Below are 27,594 nucleotides of genomic sequence, written 5' to 3' on the forward strand. Positions count from 1 at the left end.
AAGACCCACAAAGCCCCTTTTCATCCACCAGCCACACAAAGCATTTTTTCTTCACATTCACTGGGTGTGTCGAAACTTGACAAACAAGCAGCCTTTTCAACCCAGAAAAGAGTAACGGAAATTCCCTCGTGCTAAAACCAGAAACCTTTTAATCTGTGTAAATTGATCGAAGCCAAACAAACTCTGCGATGCGACACGGCATTCACATTCGATAGCCTGTCAAACCGTCCTCCTAATTGATCTGGAATTGTCCGGCACTGCACGACCCAAACACTTCATACATTAACATGATACCTGACAAAATGAGTGGTTTGAGTTTTTCATTAAATAATAAAATATAAAATCTGTTATAAAAAACATTACGTATACAGGCTTTGCTGCCCAGGCATTTTTTGGATCAGCCACTTTATCATGACACCTCGATACGATAGCTGTGATCGCCAAGGCCCTGCACAGTTGTGCGATCCTGCCTATCATGCCATTACATGAAACGTTACTGCGTTGTCATAGAAACTGAATTATTGGTCTCAACTGATCAAAGCATTTATTTTTAAACTCAGGTGATATTGGAGGAATGCGAAACCGGGGTTAACGTAAAGTCGGTCAAGCAGAAAACGACCTCAGTTCCGAAACCAACTGGTTCGCAGAAACTTTTTTTTAATTTTTTCTCGCCAGGTCTCACTGGTGTTTCTTGCATACCGACGTGACTTGACTCGAATAAGAACCCTGCTGTAAGATTTTCCGTAAAGTCAGCCGTGCATGCAAACGTTGAGTGTACAATTTTACGGAAACTAGTAGAAAAGATAATTTTTTTCAAAAAACAAGCTATTTTTACTTAAAAGTGAAAAATTCTGGTGGTTTTATGATGCTCAAATTATGTAAATGTACTTTTATTGCTTTAGCACTACGGTTAACATGCCTTATTTTGTTGTATCTATCTTACCAATACTTGAATAACTCTCAACAGAGATTATAATGGAGGAACGCGAAACTATAACTGGGGATTTGCGCACAATCAGTGAAGCATGCAAACCCGCTTTTACGAAATAACAAGTTTCACAACACAGTCCAAATAGTTTGTGAATCACATAAACGGGTAAAACATGTTTGTGTTAAAGTGTTTTGCTCTCATATAAACATTGCTTTTGAACGCAACTTTCATAACTCGCTTGATTGAACGGGGTGCCCTGCAAATAAGGTACCAAGCGAACGAAGCGATAAAAATTATCTGAATCAAAGAAATTTTCTCAAAGACAAAAAAGAAATGTTTAAATACTATTTTACAGTTTTCCTGTCGCTTCACAGTGCAAACTAATTGTAACTTTTGCTGCTTGATGAAGCTGTGTAAGGGAAACTAATACCGTGATTGTTTAACAGTTAGGCCAGAAATCCAATAAGTTCACGGAAACCACACACAAAGCGGCTCCGGCATTTATTTCGAGTGCTTTAAATAGAATGTAAATTCCCACGCGAACAGCACTTTTAAAAAGGGATGAACACGTAAGGTAAAAGGCACATTGCACGTTACGGTGAATATTATTCCTGCCATATTCAAAATATCCGATTTTTACAGAACTTTCAAATATAACAGTTCAAAAAAAAAATCCTTATGCCACGTTTTCATGCATGACTGACTTTACACAAAATCTTTGGTAAGATTTTTTCGTGACATTCGCCCAGAGAACATGGAAGGTTGTAGAAAGATTGGAATGCTGAATAACAAGAATGAACCCCCGCTTTATAATGTAACATTTTAAGCAGAACAATTTTCACCTACTACGTAAAGTGAGACAGTGTTCGTAACCTTTTGCAATGACGTCGCACTTATAAATCTTGAAACTTCGGCGGCAAACCCTAACCCAATATGTAAGACTTATACGTCAAAGAAGAAGTAGTCAATGTATTGTTACATTCACATCCCGGTAAACCGACTTTCTCTCACCGCACACCGGTTGTTAAGCACTGAGTGTTGGTTGTACACAACCTAGAATTTTGTGAGTGTTGATTGCACGGAGTGTTGGTTGCACAAAACCTTGATCTTGAATGTCAAAATGATGCAGGTGTAAGGTGATACCTTTGGAGATTACGAGTCGTCATCCCTGATTGCAAGTGATTGCATGGTGGTGTGGGAGTGAGTCAGGGGTCGCGGGGTGTGCATGCTTGACTGGGTTTACGGAGAAATCAGAGTACTTGAACAAACAACAACGTTTATATTTCAGGTTGAACCCAATGAATTGTTTGTCAGTTTGCAAATCGTGAACTCCTGAGAATGTTTGTAAAAAAGCATTCTGCATGCCAGGACAAACAACAACGTTTCTATTTTTGGTTTAACACAATAGATTGTTTGTCAGGTTGCAGCATGACCAGCGAATCAGGATACTCATGAGAAAGTTTATTTTATGGCATGAAAAAGGTTGATGTATTCTATTATATACACGTTCAATGTCACTCAAGCTTTTGTACTGTTCTGAATTCTCTGCGAACATGATGTGGTCCTGTCTGGTGTTCGTGCTTGCTATTGCAACATACGGTCAATGTCAAGGTAAATGTTATAACTTATGTTACTACAACATGCCAAAAGATAAATGAAGAGCTAGCATGCTTTTGTTAATATTTTAAGCAACATTTTTGAAAAAAATGGTATCTTACTTCAAGGTTAAAATTTGTTTATTACATGATGCTTTCAGGTGTTGATGAATGCGGTCTTGGGACTCACGCATGTCACGTTGAGGCAAATTGTATAAACGCAAGTGGGGGATACACTTGTCAGTGCAAAGACTGGTTTGTAGGTGACGGTTTCGACTGCAAAGGTTTGTACTGTGAAATTTAAATAGATTTAAAAAAAAAAATTATTTTGTTTTGGGTGATTTAATTGTTCTTTTCCACGGGTCATTTACTAGTATACAACGTTACCTGTAAAACAATGTATTCCTCATGCGGCTAAAGTTAAGCGTGGTTGATTTATATGATTGGACCATGACCTTATTCAATAATTCATACATTGAAATTATAGATAATATTGCCTACATCCATTTGACAATGATATTCCTAAAACATTGGGTGTCATTTAATTCACAATTGTGCTTCGGAACATCTCTTTTTTTCCATTTAGTTCATTTAAACTGAAACTACAAAATTAGTTTTTTCATAACCAAGTTTTTCTGTTCGATGTTCAGGATACTGCAATAGTTCTTGCCCTGGTCGTTGTGCTGAAGGTTTGAACGGTTACTCTTGTTTCACAAGTGGTAAGTGTACCTTGTTTTTTCTGCAACAAATTCAGGGAAACTATTATTCTTTTAAACAGTATAGCCTCTCCATACGTGTAGGTAGCCCAGAGATTCACACTGTCAAGGTTTTGTGGCGAACTTGTAACAGTCTGTTCATTGGATGGAATGCCAGCAACGCGAAAACAGCTGATGCTTCAACTAGTGGAACGAGTTATTACAAGTCCGGAACGAGGCAGATGGGTTTCCTTTACTTGCAGCCGGATACCGAGTACAACATCACAGTAACGGCTCGGAATTTCATTTCCTCAACTACTTACAATATTGTTGTCAGAACTCGTAAGTTAAATTACCTGTAACTTTTGTATATTTAACATTGGGGTGATTACTTTTTCTACAATGCTCAAGTTAAAAAGCAATAGACACTTTCTGTGCGCAGTATCTGAACCAGCAAAACCAACACTTCCCTCTCCAGCAACGTCAGGTTGTCTCCCTTGCTTTATTGGAAACGGCACCTTTTGTACACGTGAGTGGGCATATGGTTAAGGTAATTAATGGCATGAAATTGTCGCGGTATATACAGGAACAATATTTCTTCCGCAATGTACTTAAATTTTATTGTTTAAAAACCTGTTTTGTAGAATGTTGTTGACTCCTCGTTTCTTCGTTAACATGCTATAGTAAGGACGTTTATAACACGATTCGAGATTAGGCCATGTCTACATGAAAAAAGTATATAAAACGTAACACATTGCTCTAACTAAAAGATAATGAGTTAAATTTTCGTAAACGCGGAATTTTAAATTTTCAATTGTTACAGAACATTGCGGTGGAACGGAATGTTACTCTAGTGACAAAAACAAGTGTGATGGCATCCGTAGGTTAGGACAGGCAATCGATATTGGTCAGTATATGAATCTACATGTTTTACTAGTCGATACAATTTTACCCGTGATATTCAATGAGCGCCTGCGATCTTCTGTTGATGAGTGTAAGCCTATTTCATATAAAGCATATTACGAACGGATTAATTTTTTTTGCTCGACAACATATAAACAGTTTTATCCAGTTGACGAAGTAACCTAATTCGAAATATTACGTGCAACTTTTTTGAACCAAGACCTACAAACAAATAAAGCATTCAAACTATTGCAAGATTTACTCAAGCAAAATTAAACCAATTTACATAAGGCGTTAACTCAGTAACTTCCGCCCGAATTTGATTCGCCTCTCTTGAATTTGGATGCAATACCAATATGAGGTTAATCACGCTGCTTTAATAAAAGTGACTCACAACTTTCTCAAAGATGGACTGCCTTCAGTTGGAAACCTATATACGACGTGGAAATCAAACATTAGTCTCAGTTTTTTATGGACAAGCAACAATGATATATTTAGTAATGCATTTTTGTCCGGTAACGGTGTCTCGTACGAACAACACATTGATGGAAAAGCAGCGTTTTCGTTTCTGAAGCCTTCAACAACTTATAATCTAACTGTAGTAGTTTATAACCACCTTGGATCCGCATCTGCAAGTATTTTGGCACAAACAGGTAAAGTTTGTTACTTCTTTGATTATCTTGTATTACAAATACAAACCAACATACATTTTTCCTTTATGTCTGGACACCCTGCAAACTTTTATATAGAACCAGAAATGCCGATTAACTCGACTTCATCGGCTGACGCACCAAATCCTGCTGATGGCTGTGGAAATGGATTTACGCTCTCCGGAACAATTTGCTTGGGTTGTATTTAAAAACAATAATCTTAAGTTATAACTGGTAAAAGCGACAAACCTTTATTACAGATATTGATGAATGTTCTTACGGTTTGCACAATTGCCACAATGAGGCGATATGTACCAACACAATGGGCAGTTTCACATGTTCTTGTAAGTTGGGATACTTTGGCGATGGAATCAATTGTGTGGGTAAGTTGAAAGAAACTAATAATAAACTTTCTATGTGCTAATGCAATAACGAATTGAAATTCCAGGTAAATGTGATTCAACTGCCTACTCGGTTTGTGGAACCCGCGGTTTCTGCGATAAAAATTATTATGGATCAAGTTGTTACTGTTACAGAACCGAGTGTTATGGTAAGTTGTTGACGAAAAGTGAGATTTCAACGAACTTTGGTCTAAATAATGAACCACAGGAAACAGTGATGTCACAATTACTGCACAAAATGTTGGACTTCATTTCGTCATCGTCAAGTGGGAAAGATTGGTTCCAGCTTATGAACAATTTTATTATGACGTGACGTTGATCGAAGGAACAAGTGTAATTATAAAGTACAGCGGACTTCACAACAGGGAAGCAGCGTTTGCTAATCTTAACCCAACCTCTGTTTATACCATCATGGTCAAACCCACGTTCTCAACAAGCTCTTCAACAAACTTCACTTTTACCACAGGTAAGCGTTACTGAGTGATGCGAACGTGACACAAGTGTCCCAAATACATTTGCTTTGCAGAGGGTCTCTTAGCCAGCACTACCACAATGTTTTCCACTCCAGCTACGACTTCAACCACACCGATTTCTTCCACCCCAACTATGACTTCGACCACACCGAGTTTCTCCACTGTAGATCCACCAATAACGACCACTTATGAACCTTCTTACAACTGCAACGTTTTGCCCAGTCAAAGGTGACCGTTATTAACCGTAAATAAATTTGGAATCATTGCAAAATGAACAAATGCCAAATTTATATCGCAACATCCCGGATTTCGTTCTGTTAGCATATCTTTTCTATTTATATATATATATGTAAAGATTTTAGAGAATCTATTAATGTAAAATTCCACACAGAGAATATCGCGAGTTGTTGGAAGATTGGAAAGCTGAATATAAAAAATGGAAAGATGACAGGGAAGCGTGTAAACCCTGACCCCACCAAGGCGGAGAAAGAATGCTATGTACATATATTGTCATCGAAATTTGCAAAATACTAACTTGTTTACGTTCCATGTCTTCATTTTTCGTCCCAGCAAATTATGGTTGAGGCTGTAACATACGTTACAGAAACCAGATACATATTGCGTAATGTCTTGTGTTTGCAGTATTGCACGAGCATTTGCAAGCCCCGTTACAATATGCATTGGATATTTCGCAAGTTTCGACCCAAGTGTAAACATGACCTCATAATGTGACCCAAATGATTTATCCATCGAATGTTCTCGAGTAAAGTGATTCATTTAACAACCTGTTTGCCATATGAATTGTTCTTTATTCTTGTATTAAACTAACCATTCAAATGCGTCACAGATAACACACGAGCGATCGCCTTTCGTCAATGTTCCCCCAGAATGTTTTCCACAATGATTCAGAGAACCATTATAACCTACCGCACATGTGAATCATTTATATCCAGTTTATATGTAACCTCGATGCGTCCTTGCTGACCGTATCCTGCACCTTACTACTTGTATTATATTTTTCCAAGTAATTCATGATACCCCGCCCACAGTATTGACCAATCAGCTCTCAGTAAAGAAGGCTTATGAAGCCAAGTGTGTACCTGTAAAATTATTTTACTATTCTACTATTATACTGCTATTAACTGCAATTCTTTTTGAACCCGGTAGAATCAACGTTCGTATTGCAGAGTTCGTAATGCGCCGTTTTTATGAAGCATTTAACCGATTCCAATACAATCATTATTCGGATATTTATCCAAGGTCTGATTACTTTGAAGGAAGAGGTATAATAAATTATTTCAACCCAAGGGACTCATCCCGCGCTAACGCTTTCGAGGCGCTGTTTAATATCTCTGAGACAATTAGAGTTATTTACAAGGCACTTCAGTTGTAACGTTGAAAAACACAGTTTTCGTAAAACGAACTTGCAATATTACCACAACACTCCAATATTAGCATATTAATCCTTATAATATACTGTACAGTCAAGAGAACGATTAAGAATACTGAGAATGTCGCATGCTTTTTACAAACATTTTTTTGTGGTAAAGAGAACGTTGCTGGTAACGTGTGTATAAAGATAAACACTGAAATAAACAAGGCACGTGTAAGATGTTTGTGATCCAATAAATATGAGCCAGAGAAGAACAATACTTTGTATACAGCTGTGATAAAGCATTCAATCGTTTTTAAAACTGCTGCTAATGTTTTAACTGGTTTCAAGCAGACAATTAATGTATAGGCTACGTTTTAGTGGAAAAACTTCACGAAACAATTTGCGGGCATCTTTACAATGTCGCTTGTAGGTGGTTATCGGAGCTCACAGTTCAAATATAATTTCTTGAAATTCTCATTGCCAAGGTGCACTATAAAACAGGCAAAAAACCAATAAAATTCATAAATATAAATTTGCATGTTGTTTACATTCATCATCTTTTGGTTGTACAAATTATGCTTCAGGAAATACATTAGGTTCTGACTTTCTAAATTTCAAACATTAGGAAACACGATTTTTTGGAAAAAAGACTAAGGTTTCGCAACAGCTCCATACGACTGTAGCAAAGTAAGAGTCAGTAAAGGGTAACTAGGTCTGCATTCATGACCTGTTTGGCGGAAAAAGGTTACATTCTGGTAAATGGTAATGGCACATTATGTCGAAACTTGAAATTTACAAGCATTTTATTAGTAGAGAGAACATAAAATTGGAGAGAACATAAAAAGATTAATTTTAAAACAGTTTGTGTAATCGCAGACTAAAAATCACCGAATAATACTAACCAATATTTATCACTGAGACAACCTTAATTGAAACTCTGCGTTGTTTAAGGGAGTATGAACGGTCAGAAATAAAGCGCCGACAGTTAATAAATGAGGTTAAGTTTACCGAAAGATGTTTGGCGTAAAAATAGGGATAAAAGAAAACTCGGGGGGAATTTTGGATCACAGCATAGAACGCAACGCCGAGCTAAAAATTACAACACTGATTTAACGACGATGTACGTAGCAGCGGAAGAGATATTTATGACGCCATGGCCATGAGTTGGAAACCAATGATTTAAATGGTTGTGGGCAGATTGAAGAAAATGATGACTTGGTGACCTTGGCCACATTGGCGCAGACAGTTAGGGGTAAAATAGGCCATGGCCGCTATCAAATTTAAAGTAGAAAGAAACCAACAAGTTTGACTTGCTTGAACCCATAAATATTTGCCCACCCCCCAAAAAACGTCAGGCTGACTACGCCACTGCTTGGTCATCCTTAACTTTAAAGATCAGATTTTGGAGTTGCACAAATCACTTGAATTAAGTGTAAGCTCTCGAGAGGAGATAGATGACGAATGAAACAAGAAGAATCACCTGAAAGAAAAATAATTTTTAAGCAATTCAACGAGACGTCCAATATTGTGTTTTCACAATTAATCAACTCGCTATACAAAAGTTAGCGGCGTATCGTGTTTTCTGTAACAACTTCGATCTTACGAGAGTTTTGATCCAGAATTTTCTATCATCAGTTGACAGCTAGTCGCGATTCTCTACAAAAAATATATATATTATGGAGTTTTTTTTTAGACGAATTTTTAAGGCATCGCAGTAGGCGACTTAGGTGCTTCACATTGGGTGTATGTGTGATATCAAAAATGGTTGTTTAATTTTGCAAACCTGTCTGGAAATCATTAGTAGCTGGACAAAACCGATCAAGTGGAACGGTGATTTCTTCTTCATTCTGCTCGCTCCTTCTCATGTGATTTTGTATATTTTGGACGTTGTTATTAATCGAACTTTCCTCGAGCTTCTGTAACACCTCCTGCAAATTCCTGTGAACTTCATTAGCGTCAGGACGATATTCAGGGTCGTTACTCCAACATCTTCTCATTTCGCTGTTCATCACGGCAACAGCGGGGTTTCCTATCAGAAGAAGAAATTCGAGGAGATTTGTGTTTGGGCGTTCTCCTCTTATGACCATTTCCTTGATCTCCTCTTCATCTTTGTGGGGATAAGGATTTGACAGTAAGAGCATAACGTAAAACACTATGCCCAGGCTGTAGATATCCACTTTTCTACTAACAATTAAGCCTCTGGGATTACTCAAAGCTCGTAATTGTTCAGGAGCTCCGTAAGACATTGTAAAGCAGGCCCGTGGATTTGGTTCTAACGGCTGGCCGTTACGACCAAACAACAATGAACTCCCGAAGTCGCCAATTTTACATCTTAAATTGGGAGTTAAAAGCACGTTTTCACACTTGAGGTCGCAGTGAACAATGTATCTCCCTTCCTCGAGGGCGTGCAAGTGCTTCAGACCGTTTGTGACATCACAACCCATGCGCAGCCGGAGTTCGTAATCAAGTCCATAGTTGCCTGTGTAAAGATTTCTATCAGCACCAAGCAGTTGCGCAAGGTTACCACAGGGCATGTTTTCGAAGACAATCGCTATTCCGGTACTCCATTCCGTAATTTCAATAGTTTTCAATATGTTTTCATGCCTTGCCATTATCTGGAAACGGAATTCTCTGAGAACGCTGAACAAAACGTTAGTTGTGAGTTATCGCAATATAAAAACTATTAATGCCAGAAGGAAAACATGATAAAACAACTCTAGTATTCCATTCAATGCGTTGACATATAGTACGTGGTAGGCGTGGTAATGCAGCAGTTTCACATCAATTTTCTGAATGTAATCTTACCGTCTGCCCGTTTGTAACATCTGGTCGTCATCACCAGTCATAGGGAAGCACTTCATTGCAACTTTTGTTTTCTTGAAATATCCTGACCTCACACGAGCAAACGCACCTCTTCCAATATTTCATCTCTCGCCACGAACACACTTTATTCTGTGGGCTGGATACATCTAAGCAAATTCATGACAGACAAATGAATAAAGTTGTTCATTCCTCAAACCAGTATACTGCGTTGAATGCAAAAAACTTACTTTCAACCTCAACGAAAGCCATTTCAAAACGAAAGGAACCCGTTGTTAAAAAAATAACGCCAACATTAAATTACAACTTACCTTGTTTCTCATTTTTGTGTTGTCAAAAACGGCCACGCAAACTAGGGCGTTTCGTTTGTACTTTACAAATGCGTGTCATACTAAACAAGTGAAGTGACTGAATTATAATAGTCTGCTAGTCTCCAACACAAAGCGTCTACTGTGATGTCACAGAAGCATTGTGGGACAAGAACGTTTTCTTCCATCTCCTGTTGCACCTGCTTTGTTTTATTCGAGCAACAGATGGGCGTGGATTCTTTCAATAACTAGTTTCTTGGCCACAGTGTGTTCTGCTGGATTGGTCACCTTTTTGGGCATCTAATCGATCAACGTCGATTACAAGTGTAAGTCATTGATTAGTGAAATGTATTCTTCTCTACTTTAATTTAAACTATGCCCAGCAGTCGATTATTTTGCCAACTAAATCTCATTAGGAGTAACTACAAGTAGTAATAGTGCATGTTATTTATAAAATGTTGCTACGAATGTTGATGTTAATAATACATAAAGATAAACGGAAAGGCCAAAGAAACGTAGGATTACGGTAAAGCATGTAGCGATGCGCTAAATAAGGTATAAAGATTTACAGGATAAATTTCGAAACTTTTGACATAAACAGCAATATAAAAACTGTCAATATTCTTAAATAGTGACGCAAAGCAATACTGTCACACTGCAATACATGCAAAAGTTTTGTGTGTTCAAGTAGAACTTCTGCGGCGTTTTGGAAATGGGCTATCATCCCCAAACGAGTTGAAACAGGAATCTAACCAGAATAACTACCTGAAAGGCACAAAAGATGTTCAATCATTTGGATGCAAAATAAAACGGTTTTCGGTTGGAGAAAATATCTTACCAATGCTATAAGAAAAAAATTTGCATCATCTCTCAGGAGCCCAGTTTGATTCCCTGAAAAAGATAACATGTTTTATCTGGGTTGTTTTTGCAAGCTTTACTCCCAGAGACACCTACAATAATATAAACAATCGTTGATTTTTCTGTACAATTTGATGTCCCACGTTGCATCTGCGTGATAAATGGAAGATTGTTTTACAATGTTTTTGCGTTTGTTTGTAATAATTAAATCGAGTTCTGTTACTGTGATTTGACAATTACCAGCATTTTTATATTTTATTAAAACGAGCATACAATGCTCACTTGTTGCCACAACTACAAGTTTAGGCATGACTATAATTGTTTTCACAAACCTGTCAGAAAATCATTAGTAGCTGGACAAAACCGATCAAGCGGAACGGTGAATTCTTCTCGATTCTTCTCGTTCCCTCTCATGTGATTTTGTATATTTTGGACGTCGTTATTAATCGAACTTTCCTCGAGCTTCTGTAACACCTCCTGCAAATTCCTGTGGACTTCATCAGCATCAGGACGATCTTCAGGGTCGTTACTCCAACATCTTCTCATTTCATTGTTCATCACGGCAACAGCGGGGTTTCTTATCAGAAGGATAAATTCGAGGAGATTTGTGTTTGGGCGTTCTCCTCTTATGACCATTTCTTTGATATCCTCTTCATCTTTGTGGGGATAAGGAATTGACAGTAAGAGCATGACGTAAAAAACTATGCCCAGACTGTAGATATCCACTTTTCTACTAACAATAAAGCCACTGGGATTACTTAAAGCTCGTAATTGTTCTGGAGCTCCGTAAGACATTGTAAAGCAGGCCCCTGGATTTGGTTCTAACGGGTGGCCGTTACGACCAAACAACAATGAACTCCCAAAGTCGCCAATTTTACACCTTAAATTGGGAGTTAAAAGCACGTTTTCACACTTGAGGTCGCAATGAACAATGTATCTCCCTTCCTTGAGGGCGTGCAAGTGCTTCAGACCGTTTGTGACATCACAAGCCATGCGCAAACGGAGTTCGTAATCAAGTGTATAGTTGCCAGTGTAAAGATCTCTATCAGCACCAAGCAGTTGCGCGAGGTTACCACAGGGCATGTTTTCGAGGACAATCGCTATTCCAGTACTCCATTCGGTAATTTCAATAGCTTTCAATATGTTTTCATGCCTTGCCATCATCTGGAAACGGAACTCTCTGAGAACGCTAAACAAAACGTTAGTTGTGAGTTATCGTAATATAAAAACTATTAATGCCAGAAGGAAAACATGATAAAACAACTCTAGTATTCCATTCAATGCGTTGACATATAGTATGTTGTAGGTGTGGTAATGCAACAGTTTTATACCAATTTTCTGAATGTAATCTTACCGTCTGCCCGTTTGTAACATCTGGTCGTCATCACCAGTCATAGGAAAGCACTTGATTGCAACTTTTGTTTTCTGGAAATATCCTGACCTCACACGAGCAAACGCACCTCTTCCAATATTTCCTTTCTCGCCACGAACACACTCTATTCTGTGGGCTGGATACATCTGAGCAAGTTCAAGACGGACAAATGAATAAAGTTGAAAACTCATAAACCTATCATCGAACATCGACTTTGTGGCAATCTTACAACGAAAACTTACTTTCAACTTTAACAAGACCATTTCAAAACGGATGAAAACCTTTGTAGAAAATCTTTTAAATTTCTATTAAATTACAATTTACCTTGTTTCCCATTTTTGCGTTGCCATAAACTGCTACGCAAACAAAACTGCTACGGGCGTTGCGTTTGTACTTTACGATTGGGTCTGATACTAAACAAGTGAAGTGACTGAATCATAATAGTCTGCGAGTCTCCAACACAAAGCCTCTACTGTGATGTCACAGAAGCATTGTGGAACAAGAACGCTTTGTTCCATCTCCTGTTTCACCTGCTTTGTTTATTAGAGCAACAGAGGGGAGTGGATTCTTTCAATGACGATCTACGGAATGGTTTTGAATCTTTGTTTCGATTTTATGTCTACCATCCCCAGACAATCGTACTTTCCAGCCAAAGACAAACTGTAATGTGCTACCCGACGTGACCAAGTGTTGAAAGCACTGTTTTATGAGTCGTCACGTCTTTTGTTCTGAAAAAACTAACGCTTTGGGCATTATTGGTAAAGATTCGTTTTGACAACTTAGGTGTTTAGCAGTATGTAGGAAAAATACACATTACATAACGCAGTCCCACTTTTCGATGATACCATCATACTCTTCGTATGTGTTGCAAAACTCCATTTTATTTCCAAACCTTTTCACGTGACAAACGACTTATGCATAAATAATTAAAAGTCAGTGAATAAAATGTGACAATTAGTCTTTGCCATCCAGAAACTGACTAAAAATTCTGAAGCCCTATTTTTGGTATCTAAGCTTGGTAAGTCGCAACTACGCTTCCAGTTACTGTTATTCTTGCAGGGATTACCGTAGTTTAGGGGCCGCTTAGCAAAGCCGAGTTTTGGTTCGATTTTGCACAGCTTTCTTGTTTCTCATTATACCTTTTCAAAAGCGTGTTCCTCTGTTGTTTCCTGATGGCCATAAGTCATTTTCACACCATTCAAAACAACGAGGTTAAATGCTGGTCAAACGGTTTCGATTTTGCATGAAACGTTCTTCTAAACACGTACTGGTGCAACTCCTTTTACAAGACGTAAATTAGTAAACAACATAACAAATTTAGGAGCAAGTTGTTATATGAGAAATACGCATGCAAAGGTATCACCCAGTTCTTTGTGCTACAAAACTTGTATCAACAGCGTGAAGAAAGTGATAAATATTTCACTTTTTGTGGATGTTAGTTGTAGAAAGGACTTGAAAAAAGATTTTCGCTGTGTTTCGTGGATATCATGCAAAACCGATTTGAAACAAGACTCCAAACAGAATAATTATCTAAAATCAAAACGAGTGTTTAATTGTTTAAATTTATGTTAAAACTTTTCGAAAAATTATCAAACATATTACCGATGTCATAATCAACAATTTTGCACCATAACTTAACAACTCTTTTCGATTCCCTGCAAAAACGAACATTATATGTTTTATTGGGTCTATTTTTGTAAGGTCCAATTACAAATATACATACAATGAAATACAAAATCGTAGAATATTCTGATCAGCTTGAGTCCCAATGTTTCATCTGTGCAATAAATAAAATGATGCTAAAATTTTACAAATGTTTTGTGTTAAAAGTAGACCCACGAAAATATTTTATTTTTTGAAAAACTTTGCACGTAATAAATTCAAACCTGTCAAAAAATCATTTGTAGCCGGAGAAAATAAGTCAAGTGAAACGGTGATTTCTTCATTATCGGCGTTCTCATTCCTAAACGTTTGATGTTTCTGACGTTTTCATCGATCGAACTCTCATTGAACATCTGTAACACTTCCTGCTAATTCCTGTTGACTTCATCAGCGTCAGGGTGGTCTTCAGGGTCGTTACTCAAACACTCTCATTTCGTTGTTCATCACGTAACAGCGGGGACGATTGTAGCTCTTAATTGCTTAGGAGCGCCGTAAAAAATAGTGAAGTAAGGCTTTGGGTTAACTGCTCGCGCTAAGCCATTAGGATCAAACAAGCATGAGCTCCCAAAGTCAGCAATTTTACATCTTCAATTAGGAGTTAGAAGAAAGTTTTCACATTTGAGGTCACAGTGAACTATGTAGCTCCCCTCTTTGAGAGCGTGCAAGTGCTTCAGGCCATTCGTGATATCACAAGCCATGCGCAGACAGAGCTCGTAACTTAGGGGGTAACGGCTGGTGTAAAGATCTCTACCACCAAAAAGCAGTTGAGCGAGGTTACCATAGGACAAACTTTCCAAAATAATTACGGTTCCATTCGACCATTTTGTGATTTCAACTGCGTTTTAATATGTTCTCATGTCTTGCCAATGTAAGGCAACAAAATTCTTTGAGAAACACAAGAACATCAGGTATTAAATTAGCCCTGGATAAAAACAATGCATTTTAAATAATCAGTAAATATGGATTTTGTTTATCAGTTAAGGCAGTGATTTGGGAAACAGTGAGTTAAGGCATATCAACACAGGATGAGGTAGGGTGATAAAATTTAAACAGTTTATTATCGCAAACCACATTTGTACATAATCTTACCGTCTGGCCATTTCTATCATTTTTTCACCATGCAGTCATAGGGAAGCACTTGATTGCAATTTTTGTTTTCTGGAAATATCCTGCCCTCACACAAGCAAACGCCCCATGTTTCCTCTCTCGCAAAAAGAGCACGTTTTCGAACTTGAGGTCGTTGTGGACCACGTACTTTGTCTCCTTAGCCGTGTGCAAGTAGTTGAGGCCGTTTGTGACGTCACAGGCCATGCGTAGGCGGAGGTCGTAAGTGAGAGGATAGTTGTCGCTATAAAGACTTTTATCACAGAAAAGCAGTTGCACGAGGCTACCACCGGGCATCATTTCTAAGATAATCGCCGCCCCTTCAACCCATTGTGTGATTTCAAACGTTTCTATTATGTTTTTGTGTCTTCTCAGCCGCAAGAAACCAAACTCTGTGGCAATCCTTGACAAAATATTAGCTATGAAGCAGCTCGTGATATACAAAATAAACAATGTCAAAATGGAGGAAGAGTGGGAACAACTACATTTTTTCCTCCAAAGGCATGGTAATCAATTTAAATCTTGTTTATTTTCGAAAAAAGCAACTACGCGGATAAACAATATACAAAGAAATAAAACGGCGATAAAACTATACAGGTTTTCGAGTGGCATCAACTGGTTTCAACTACAGCATCGGGTAATAATGTAATTTTCATACGCTCACTCGTTTTTACGAAATAATTATCTTAAAGTGACACTAAGATTAGAAAAAAAAATTAGTTTCGTTTTTTAATATAATCAAAAATTATTGAAGTTAAAAAGAAGACGAAAATGTTACGAATTTTCTTTCCTTCACGTCACCTTTCACTTTTGTTAGTTATTGTATGTATTTCATTGTTTTCACCTTTCTTGCTGGCACCTTGTAATTTCACTGTTTTCTTTCGTTGTTACCACTTTATTTATTATATTGTTTTACCCACATACATTGCTTTTAAGTCTCGCACTTCACCTATTTTCACCACACTATTTTATTACCTCCGTCTCCCCTCTTCTTCCTATTATTTTACGCTCCGTTTATTTTTGTATGCCCCGGATGTGCCGCGTGTCGAAAAGGCGCATCCTGATTGGTTAGTGCTTTTGGAGCAACGAACGATTTCCCTAAAACGTGCGAGTCTTCTTCTGGGCGTCGTGTAGTGAGCATCTCTTTTACGGTGTTGTGGATGATTGAGATCTTGGCCAGTGTCATTTTGTACTGTTTTTATTCGTTTTATTATAGTTGAACACGACGTCCAATAAGTTAAATTAGCCTGGGTTACTTTGGCTTTGTGGTGAGCCGTTATTGCAGGGTTCTGGGCAGTATCAGAATTAGGGAGGCAGCTTTGTGCAAAGTACCGAATTAGGTAGAAGGGTTAATTGGGGGATAACATCGCCACCCAAAAACATCTAACCGCTTAATTGCAAAGCTGCCGAAATAATTCGGTAACAAAAAGGGGCGACAGTTGTGGCGCATCGGATTTAAAAGTGAAAAAAAATGGGATCTGAAAGCAAAAGGTTGGCCACATAGGCGTCGATTTTTTATACAATAAAGAATAGAATGGCAAGCTAACAGTTTAAAGGGCAAAGCAAAACAGCAAAAACAAGATAAAGTACTGGTGCAAGACACAGTTTTATTGTCACACAGATTTAAGAACATGTAATACCATCTGCACATCATTTGAAAACAATTATGGTTGAGTTTTGTGTGATTCGCTTTCAAAAAATAATGGTATGTAACCAGGAAATTACTTTGATAGAAGAAACGAGTTGTATCAAACGACGGTAAATAAGATTTTCAAGGCCAGGGCAAACAGAAGGATTACCTGCAAAGCACAAGCAATATTAAGATTTCTATATCTATTGTTCAAAATAGCATAAGTATTGCACCGGACGAAAATAACTTAAATCAATTACTTTTGTTTTTGTAATAAACAACAACCTTTAGATTTTTAAACTTACGATTACCAATGACCAAAGGTCACTGGACTGATTCTGTTCTGTGTCACTGGACTGCTTGTTGGGAACTTCTTTCAGGCGGCTTGACTGCTTTTTGATTTTCTCTTCGGGGCCACTCGACTGTTTTTTGCGATTTCCTGCAAGGATTATGAGACAAACACATATTTTAAGGGAGCTTTTTCATAAAAATACTTACCTCCATATTCCAAAGCGGTTAACTTTGTATTTGACTTCGGTGGGAACGATTCTTCTGCGTTATATACGAATTATTGTCAGAGAAAAGACCAAAAGTTTCGCAAACCTGGCAGGAAATCGTTCGTAGCCGGAGAAAACAAGTGAAGTGGAACGGTGACTTCGTCTTCATCATCGTCGATTTCATTCCTCCGACTTTGGATGTTGCTGACGTTTGCATCAATCGAACTCTCACTGAACTTCTGTAACACTTCCTGTAAATTCCTGTGGACTTCATCAGCGTTAGGGCGATCTTCAGGGTCGTTACTCAAACATCTTTTCATTTCGTTGCTCATCACGGTAACAGCGGGGTGGTTTATTTGCTTAATGTTAAGCATACTTGTATCTGGTTGTGTCGCCTCCCTGCAAAGTCGCCTTTATGATATCTTCGTCCTTTTGATTAATAGGAAATTTATGAAAGAGAATTCTGTAAAGAATTTTTCCCAAACTATAGATATCCACTTTCGTGGTTGGAAGGCCACCGTTGTGCGAAGCTTGTAATTGCTCCGGAGCGGCATAAAACACGGTGAAGTGAGGCTTTGGCCTAACTGCTGGCGCTGGGCCGCTACGATCAAACAAGAATGAGCTCCCAAAGTCAGCAATTTTACATCTTAAATTAGAAGTTAAAAGCACGTTTTCACATTTGAGGTCGCAGTGAACTATGTAACTCCCCTCTTTGAGAGCGTGCAAGTGCTTCAGGCCATTCGTAATATCACAAGCCATGCGCAGACAGAGCTGGTAACTTAGGGGGTAACGGCCGGTGTAAAGATCTCTATCAGCACCAAGCAGTTGCGCGAGGTTACCACAGGACAAATATTCCAAAATAATTGCGATTCCATTAGACCATTTTGTGATTTCAAACGCCTTTACTATGTTCTCATGTCTTGCAAACTTTATGCAACGGAACTCTCTGAAATAAAAAGTATACCAGTTATTGTATACCCGTATAAAGAAATATTCATTCAAAAAGAACAGTTACAATCGATTCAATTTATCTGTTAAATCATATTAACACAAGACTACATAGAGTGATACAAAAGTTTAATGCAAACTACATTTGTACATCATCTTACCGTCTTGCCATTTGTATCATCTCGTCGTCATCACCAGTCTTGATTGCAACTTTTGTTTTCTCAAAATATCCTGACCTCACACGAGCAAACGCACCTCTTCCAATGTTTCCTTTCTCGCCACGAACACACTGTATTCTGTGGGCTGGATACATCTAAAGAACAAACATATAAATAGGAAGAGAGGGTGGTCAAGTTTAAGGAGTCGCATATAAAAGGGGCTCTCGTAGAAAACGTTGGGTCCAATTTAAAAAAAAACATGTTTCTATGACCTGTCCTGATTACAAGACAAACAAGAGGAAACTGTAACAACCATTAACCGAGGATTAACTTTATGACAAATGTAAATAAATTTGTTATGTAAATAAATTGCAACCTATCTTTTCGGCTATTTTTGATCTGTCTTAAAAAAAACTGTTGCCAAAGTTTGTACGTGCATCGGAAACTGGAAAACGACTGAATCTTGTCTGGCCGGAACCGGATAGTTACCAATCAAATCCGGCCGGATAATTTGGATCCGGCAGTTTGTTAACACCGATTCGTGTATTTTATCGGTATGGCAAAAATGTTTGATTGCCAAAATGAATGCTATGTTAAGGTTAGCTTATCATGAGTGGAACAAATAAACGTGGGCATTTATTAATATGGTATAACACGTCACGAAAAACCTTAATAACAAATAACAGAAAAATCTTACGTCGGCGAGTATTACAGACTGGGTCCCAAAAACGACTAATTTGCGAAATGTTTGTGCGTTTTTAGGACGAAAATGCTTTCCCAACTATCCGGTAAAATTAAGTGTATTATCCGGCCGGGTACGGGTACCCGGATCCGGCGCAACACATCACTAGCTCTGATTAATCTGCTGCTTTTGTAGATTCTTTTTGATTAAGGCGGTTAAACATAGTTAATGTTGATTGAATTTGTAAGAAGAAGTTAATAAGGCTTGCTTTACGCAACAGTTCGGTGAGTTTTGTTGTTTAGCTGCGTGGCGCTGTTTCGTTGGTAAGTCATGTTGGATTCGTGTTACAGAAAACCGCGTTATTTTTCGTGACGCGCGTATTTGACTCTGGAATAAACTGTACGTGGCACTGGCAGTTTAGCAAGCGTTGCCCGAGTGTGCGTCGTAACAGGTGTGGTGTGACATAAGCATAGGAGAACATTTAGACTTCTTATTGATTAAAAAGGATGCAAAATTTCTAATGACGATGCAATCAGACAAATGAATCACGTTTTGTTCTGAGCTCTGCTATATATTGATATATATATTAGCGGTTAATATAATATTCTTGTAAAAGTATAAAACAAGGAAAAGCAATTGGATTGAACAGCTATTTCAACTAAACACACAAACCTTGGCAGTTGAAGCCGTCACCTACAAACCAGTCTTTGCACTTACAAGTGTATCCCCCACTTGTGTTTATGCAATTTGCCTCAACGTGACATGCGTGAGTCCCAAGAGCGCATTCATCAACACCTGAAAACATCACGTAGTTACCGACTATGAAATACTGCCTTTCCAAAAAAAACGAGACAAAATTTCACTCTTTGACCTAAAATTTTAACATATTATACTTGTTGTAAATTAGTACTCAAAATATTCTAAATGTAACATAAATATTTGTACCCACCTTGACATTGGATGCATGTTACAACAACCAACACGAACACCAGATAGGACAACATCATTTTTGCAGAATATTCAGACACTGAACCCAGCTTGCTTGTGAAAACTCTTTTTTTTCCACCAACGATCAAGTTTTTCTTCAAAACTTGACAGGGAAATTAGTAAAGGATATCCTCTCGCGATATAACCAAAAACGATTGATCGATGCCAAACAAACTGTGCGGTGCGACATCGATAGCCTGTGAGACTGTCTTCCTTTGCAATAGATCCGAGATTGTCCGTCACTGCACGACCCAAACATTTTATACATTTACATGTTACCTGACACAATGAGTGGTTGATCATTTCCATCAGAAATTAAAATTAACAAACTGTTAAAGAAAACATTGGGTTTACAGGCTTTGAAGCCCGGGCATTGCAGCCTTGCTGGATCAGCCTCTTATACCTGACATCTCGATACGATAGCTGTGATCGCCAAGTAAGGACCTGCGCAGTGGGGCGATCCAGCCAATGTGGGTTAACGTAAACTCAGTCATGCAGAATACGACCCCAGTTTCGAAACCATCTGGTTCGCAACGACTTTTTGCGGAGTGTTTTATTCCCATCAGATTTCATCAGTGCAGCTCGGTGACTGGTGACGATCTTTCCAGCTAAATTGCCAGGCGACGACTTCCACATTGTGGTGAACAAGTATTCCGTGCTTGGTTGCTCCTTCCAACATTTCTTAATGTCCCAAAAAGGCTCATATTATATAAACGTACATGTATGTATATATTCTTTCATTGCTTTTGTAGTATAAGGTTTGGAATAAGTCGTCTTCCCATTTTTGTATTTATCATTCCAATCTCAAGAACAACTCTTCACATAGATAATAAAAGACAAATACGAAAATGTAAATGAGGATTTACGCAAAGTCACTCAAGCATGAAGACCCCACGCTCCACTTTTATATAACCACCTGGTTCACAAGACAGTTCAAATAATTTGTGGAAAACATACAGCTAAGTCAAGCAGCCACATACTGCAGCAGAGAAATACATATTACCGGCTTGCAAGATTATTGTAAATGAGATACTTGGTCCTGGTGCAGTTAGGGAAGTAGCTAAAGTCCCCCTCTCAGACAATACAATTGCAAGATGTATCGAAGACATGTCTGTGGACATCGAAAAACTTGTTTTGGAAACTGTACGTATTAGCTGAAAATTTTCATTATAAGTAGATGAGTCGACAGACATCAGTGGACATGCTCAACTCTTGGCAAACGTACGTTTTGTGGATGGAGATTCTATTAGAGAAGACTTTTTGTTTTTGCAAGAGACTGCCTGAGAACACAACAGGGGAAGAAATATTTCGTGTTACTTCAAATTATTTTGAACATGGAGGACTTGAATGGAAAAACTGTAAAAGTATTTGTACAGATGGAGCAGCAGCCATGGTCGGGCGTCACAAAGGTTTTGTGCACCGAGAAGCCTTGGTTGCAAAAACTTTGGCAGCAGATCTAGCTTCTGTGCTTGGCGCTGTTGTGAGGATAGTTAATTTTGTCAAAACAAGACCACCAGAAAGTCGCATATTTGCAGCTTTATGTGAAGAAATTAGAGCAGAATACACAACTTTACAGCTTCACACGGAAGTCAGGAGATATTTTTAACTGATGAAGTCTTTGATGAGGCAAAACTGCTGGAATGCGATGATTGGTGTGGAAAGTTAGCATACATGACTGACATATTCCAACATTTGAATGAACTAAACACACGCATGCAAGGCTGAAATGAAAATCTCCTCACCAGCACAGACAAAATAAATGGATTTCGTTCAAAGGCGCAGCTTTGGCAACGACATGTGAAAAATACAGTCTTGTTATGTTCCCACTTACCCCAAAATGTTAAAGAAATGTGAACACTGCTGCTCTATGCGAGAACATAGAAAAACACTTGAAATTTCTTAAGGAGAAATTATCTTTTGATTACCATTCTGTTACCACCGAACGCTTTGACTGGGTCAGGGATCCTTACAGCTCAGCAACAGCTTTTGACAAAGTCATGACCGTACCGGAGCAAGAAGAATTTACAACTTAGACAAGATCGCTCGTTGAGATTAAGATTTTCGATCTACCTTTGGATCGATTTTGGGTGTTGGCTTCCAAGGAGTTTCCTGTTGTGGCAAACAATGCTATTTTGACGTTGCTTCCATTCTCAACAACTTATCTTTGTGAGATGAGTTTTGCAAGCATGACTGCTATAAAAGTCAATAAACGAGAACGATTGAGAACTGTGGAAGAAAAGCGTCGCGTTTGTCTTTCTTTAATTCCTGCCTGAATATCAACTTTGTGCTCATCCAAACAGGCCCAGATATCGCACTGATATAAACCGGATTGAATGGATTATAGTTGTGTTGTTTGTTTTATTGCATTATATTACATTTCGTTTAGTATTCCGCAAGATTATTTTAATAAAACTGTGTTCCGTGGCTCAAAAAGGTTGAAAAATACTGAATTACAGTACACCAAACGGGCGAATAGCTTGTATAGTTTCAGTAATAATAGCAGTGTCTTGTCACCGAATAGAAGATCAAAGATAAAACGATGATTCCGAATAGATTAGAATCGAGCTGAATGTAAAAAGCCCAATTAACAGCCGCACATGACAATTTATACTTGGACATTCGGAAGCTTATTGGTTGGTTTCGTCACGTGCCGGTATACATCACTTAGGGTAATAAAATACAACAACAAAGGTGTGGTGTGACATAAGTATAGGAGAACATTTTATGTGGTAAACAGGATGTTGAATGAATCACTTTACTCGAGAATATTCGATGGATAAATCATTTCGGTCTCATTATGAGGGTTTGTTTACACTTGGGTCGGAAGTTGCAAAACATTCGATGCATCTGGTAACGGGGCGTGCAAATGCTTGTTCGACACTACAAACGAAATGGATTATGCAATACTTGTGAAATGCTACACACAAAACATTACGCAATACAAATGTTGGTTTCTCTGTGTTACAGACACCAAAATGCGAAAAACCTTTGCCATATTTTAAGATGGTACATCTGTAAGTGCCCGAAACATAATTTGCAGACAGACACTAAAAAAGGTGACAAGGAAAGTAAAAACGTTGGAGTTGGAAGGAGAATCAGAAGTGGTCATCATTGGTGACTCGAAAGTGGAAGAACTCGGTGTGGTCGAAGTCATAGTTGGAGTGGAAAACATTGTGGTGGTGCTGGCTAAGAGACCTTCTGTAAAGCAAAAGTATTTGACACATTAGGTTTACTTTTTGATCGCTGAGTAACGCTTTCCTGTGGATAAAGTGAAGTTAGTAGATGAGTTTGTTGAGAACGTGGGTTTGACCATGATGGTATAAACAGAGGTTGGGTTAAGATTAGCAAAAGCTGCTTCTCTGTTGTGAAGTCCGCTGTACTTTGTAATTACACTTGTTCCTTCCATCAACGTCACGTCATAAAAAAACATTACATAAGCTGGAACCAATCTTTCCCACTTGACGATGACAAAATGAGGTCCCACTGTTTCCGGTGTAATTGTGACATCAGTGTTTCCTGTGGTTAATTTTTTAGACAAGAATTTGTTTAAATCTCACTTTTTATCAACAACTTACCATAACACTTGGTACTGTAAGGACAGTAACAACTGTTTCCATAATAATTTCTACTGCAGATACCTCGGATTCCAGAAACTGAATAAGAAGTTGAATCGCATTTTCCTACAAATTTTTTTGTGTTTAGTGCAACTTGATGATTTTTAGGTTATTGTAACTTACCCACGCAATTAGTTCCATTGCCAAAGTATCCCAACTTACAAGAACATATGAAACTGCCCACTGTGTTCGTACATACCGCCTCATTGTGGCAGTTGTGCAAACCGTTAAAACATTCATCAATATCTGTAATAAAGGTTTACTTATTTGACTAAATAATAATTAATGATATGATTAGTAAATCAAAACTGGATTAAAAAACCAAAGGCCCCTGGCAGGCTGTCGATCGCACACCGTATCAATAATAATGTATTAAAATCCCAAAACAGCGATCTGTAGACAGCTCAGATCGATTTATTGAGAGAAAAATATATTTCGCCTAAAACGGCAGGTAAATGGAGAAACTGATGATGCCGTTTTAGGCGAAATATATTTTTCTCTCAATAAATCGATCTGAGCGGTCTACAGATCGCTGTTTTGGGATTTTAATACATTATTAATAATTAATGACAAATTTAATTATTATAACCTATACAAGCTCCTCCTTAAAGCGCAAACCCAGCTCCACAACCATGAGCAGGATTCGGTGTGCTTGGCGACAAAGTTGGGTCAATCGGCATTTCAGGTTCTGCAATGCAGTTGCCAAGATAAAAACTAAATTTAAGGTTTTTGTTTTATGTTGAAAGGGAAAAAATGAGGTACTTTACCAGTTTGAGCTAAAATGCTCGCAGATGCGGTTCCAAGCTGGTTATAGACTACCACAGTTAGATTATGAGTTGTTGATGGCTTCAGAAACGAAAACGCTGCTTTTCTTGGAATGTGTTGATCATAGGAAACTCCATCACCGGACAGAAATGCACTTCTATATTCAACTTTGTTGCTTGTCCATGAAAAACTGAGACCGGTACCAGATTTCCAAGTTATTGATAAGTTTCCAACAGAAGGTGGTTCAACTAATAAAAATAAATTTTCTTGAGTGCATTTAAACCTTCATGAAGGTGCTTATTTAGAGTTGTAACTTAGGTGCATTTTTCATATCTAATTGATGTAAAATGTATATGTTTGCCACCCGTTGATGGAGTGTCTATCAAATTGCTCCGATCCTTAGTGTTAAAAGGTTGGAGATCTCTGATTTGTACCACAAAAAAAAGTGTCAAATTCAAAGGCAATTTTTGCACCACTTACGAACAGCCGTTATACTGTAAGTCGCTTCGCGGGCGAACATTTTTGTAAGTAAAGTCAGGAAATGATATCGTTACATACTTCAGACCAAAGGGGATATGTATCACATTCTCCTCTTGAATAACATTCTGTTCCTCCACAATGCTCTGTGATTAAAATGAAATTTTACGAAAATTTAAACTCATGCGAATTGCCCAAAACTAGAAAACATTTATTTCATTATTGAATGAAGAACTTGATTAAAGATTTGAGAAGTTTCAACCTAACCTTATATCGGTTTTGGATTCACAAGAAAAATCACTCACGAGTGCAGACTTTTCCATTCCCAATGTAACAATTGTTGCAAATACAGTTGTAACTTCCTGCTGTGTTCGTGCATGCTGCGTTCGAATCACATGGATCACCTTGGCACTCATTAATATCTGATGAAAGAACTTATTTGGTTTGACAAACGGGTTGTCTTTACACATAAACTTGGCTTGTAGTTGTAAATTTTATTCATAATGCAAAATTCGGTAACATTTACAAGAACGGGGAACTTGACAATACAATTGAATCCGTCACTTCTGAATCCAGAACAGCAACTTAGTGGCGGAGAGGTCACACATCCTGACGTTGTTGGAGATGGAAGGGTTGGAATTGTTGGTTCAGAAACTGTAAAAGTATGCGACTATAACCTCACCTTCGCATATTTATCACAAAACAAATAAAAGATAAAAAAGAAACACTCAGAAGCTGGTCGTGAAAAAGTAATCAAACTTACGAGTTCTGACTTTAATAATTTGAGTGGATGTGGAAACGAAGTTCCGAGCTGTAATTGTTATGTTGCACTCGGTTTCAGGCTGCAGGTAAAGGAAACCAATTTGCCTCGTTCCAGAATAGTAATATCTTGTGTTGGTGATTGAAGCATCTGCAGTGTTTGCGTTGCTTGCATTCCATCCAATAAACAGACTGTTGTCGGTTCGCCACAAAACCTTAGGATCGTGAATAATTGGTTGACCTGTGGACAAAAAACGTGACCAGTATGAAAAGAAATATTAATTTCTGTTTTCTCCTTTTTACAGAACAGCAGCACGGTATACTTACCACTTGTAAAACAGGTGTAACCGTTTAAACCTTCAGCACATCGACCAGGGCAAGAATTATTGCAGTATCCTGAACATCGATGTAAACCGAAAAACATAGATTTAATTAAGGAAGTTGCGGGTATATTTTTATTTTTTGGTTTGCGAAGCTAATGAGATGGTAAACAAATTTATCCAGACTTCTTGTTGATTAAAACATATGTTCTGGTTACGATGCAATCAAACAAATGAATCATGTTTTATTTTGGTCTCTTTATTGATGTTATATATTCGCGGTTAATATAATATGGTTATCAATTGAAAACAAGATTGAGCAGCTATTTCAACTAAAAGCACAAACCTTGGCAGTTGAAACCGTCGCCTACAAACCAGTCTTTGCACTTACAAGTGTAACCCTCACTTGTGTTTATGCAATTTGCCTCAACGTGACATGCGTGAGTCCCAAGAGTGCATTCATCAACACCTGAAAACATCACGTAGTTACCGACTATGAAATACTGCTTTCCAAAAAAACGAGACAAAATCTCACTCTTTGATCTAAAATTGTAACATATTATACTTATTGTTAGTTGGTATTCAAAATATTCTAAAGGTAACATGAATATTTGTACCCACCTTGACATTGGACGCATGTCACAACAACAAACACGAACACCAGATAGGACAACATCATGTTGGCAGAATAATTTGAGAAATGAACCCAGCTTGCGTGAGAAAAGCCTTTTTCATCCACCAGCCACAAAGCACTTCACATTCACTGAGTGTGTTGAAACTTGACAAACAACCAGTCTGTTCGATCCAGAAAATATTAACGGAAACTCTCTCGTGATAATACCAAAAACGTTTTATATGCGTACATTGATCGAAGCAAAACCAACTGTGCGGTGCGACACGATATGTAGTTTCCAAAGCCTGTCAGACTGTCTTCGTTTGTAATAGATCCGGAATTGTCCGCCACTGCACGACCCAAACATTTTATACATTTACATGATACCTGACACAATGAGGGTTTGAGCTTTTCTATTTAATAATCTGTTATAGAAAACATTAGGTTTACAGGCTTTGCAGCCCAGGCAGGGATTGCAGCCTTGCTGGATCAGCCTCTTATTCCTGACATCTCGATACTGTTGCAACACGCATGTGCTGTGATTGCCAAGGACCTGCTCAGTGGGGCGATTCTGCTAATTATGCCATTGCATGAAACATTACTGTGTTGATATAGAAACTGAATTATTGGTCTGAACAAGCGTTAACTTTTAAACTCTGATGATATTGGAGGAATGCGAAACTGTGGGTTTACGTAAACACAGTCAAGCAGAAAGCGACCCCGTTTCGAAACCATTAGGGTCGAGGCAACTATTGTCGGAATGTTTTTTTCTCATCAGATTTCATCAGTGCAGCTTGGTGACTGGTGAAGATCTTCCCAGTTAAATTGCCAGGCGACGACTTCCACATTGTGGTGATCAAGTATTTCGTGCTTGGTCGCTCCTTCCAACATTTCTTAATGTTCACTAAAATGCTTAAATTATATAAATGTACATGTATGTACATATATTTTCATTGCTTTTGTAGTATAAGGGTTGGAATGAGTCGTCTTCCCATTT

At 38.1% G+C, this 27,594-nt stretch overlaps 3 protein-coding genes across 4 annotated transcripts in view; 1 reads left to right on the forward strand and 2 right to left on the reverse strand.

Annotated features, from left to right (window-relative positions):
* LOC145910614 (uncharacterized) overlaps positions 1 to 27,594 on the reverse strand; it is a 112,461-nt gene that overhangs the window by 55,537 nt on the left and 29,330 nt on the right. The window lies entirely within an intron of this gene.
* LOC145910602 (uncharacterized) lies at positions 2,355 to 6,891 on the forward strand. The gene is made up of 13 exons (XM_082997789.1): positions 2,355 to 2,542; positions 2,688 to 2,810; positions 3,177 to 3,245; positions 3,327 to 3,563; positions 3,664 to 3,750; positions 4,045 to 4,128; positions 4,532 to 4,777; positions 4,874 to 4,972; positions 5,035 to 5,157; positions 5,223 to 5,324; positions 5,384 to 5,641; positions 5,702 to 5,876; positions 6,040 to 6,891. The coding sequence occupies exons 1-13, from the start codon at positions 2,443 to 2,445 to the stop codon at positions 6,116 to 6,118; spliced, it is 1,782 nt and encodes a 593-aa protein (XP_082853915.1). The 5' UTR covers positions 2,355 to 2,442; the 3' UTR covers positions 6,119 to 6,891.
* LOC145910604 (testis-specific serine/threonine-protein kinase 2-like) lies at positions 10,597 to 12,790 on the reverse strand. Of its 2 annotated transcripts, XM_082997792.1 has the most exons (6): positions 12,706 to 12,790; positions 12,364 to 12,527; positions 11,342 to 12,198; positions 11,106 to 11,159; positions 10,990 to 11,042; positions 10,597 to 10,916 (listed from the first exon to the last, which is right to left on the reverse strand). In XM_082997792.1, exons 1-6 carry the CDS (start codon positions 12,715 to 12,717, stop codon positions 10,872 to 10,874), a joined length of 1,185 nt encoding a protein of 394 aa, XP_082853918.1. In that variant the 5' UTR covers positions 12,718 to 12,790; the 3' UTR covers positions 10,597 to 10,871. The 2 variants fall into 2 exon arrangements, with proteins under 2 accessions (XP_082853918.1, XP_082853919.1); XM_082997793.1 differs by lacking the exon at positions 11,106 to 11,159.

This window comes from Ascidia mentula, chromosome 8, assembly GCF_947561715.1.
Source record: "Ascidia mentula chromosome 8, kaAscMent1.1, whole genome shotgun sequence".
Lineage (NCBI taxonomy): Eukaryota > Metazoa > Chordata > Ascidiacea > Phlebobranchia > Ascidiidae > Ascidia > Ascidia mentula.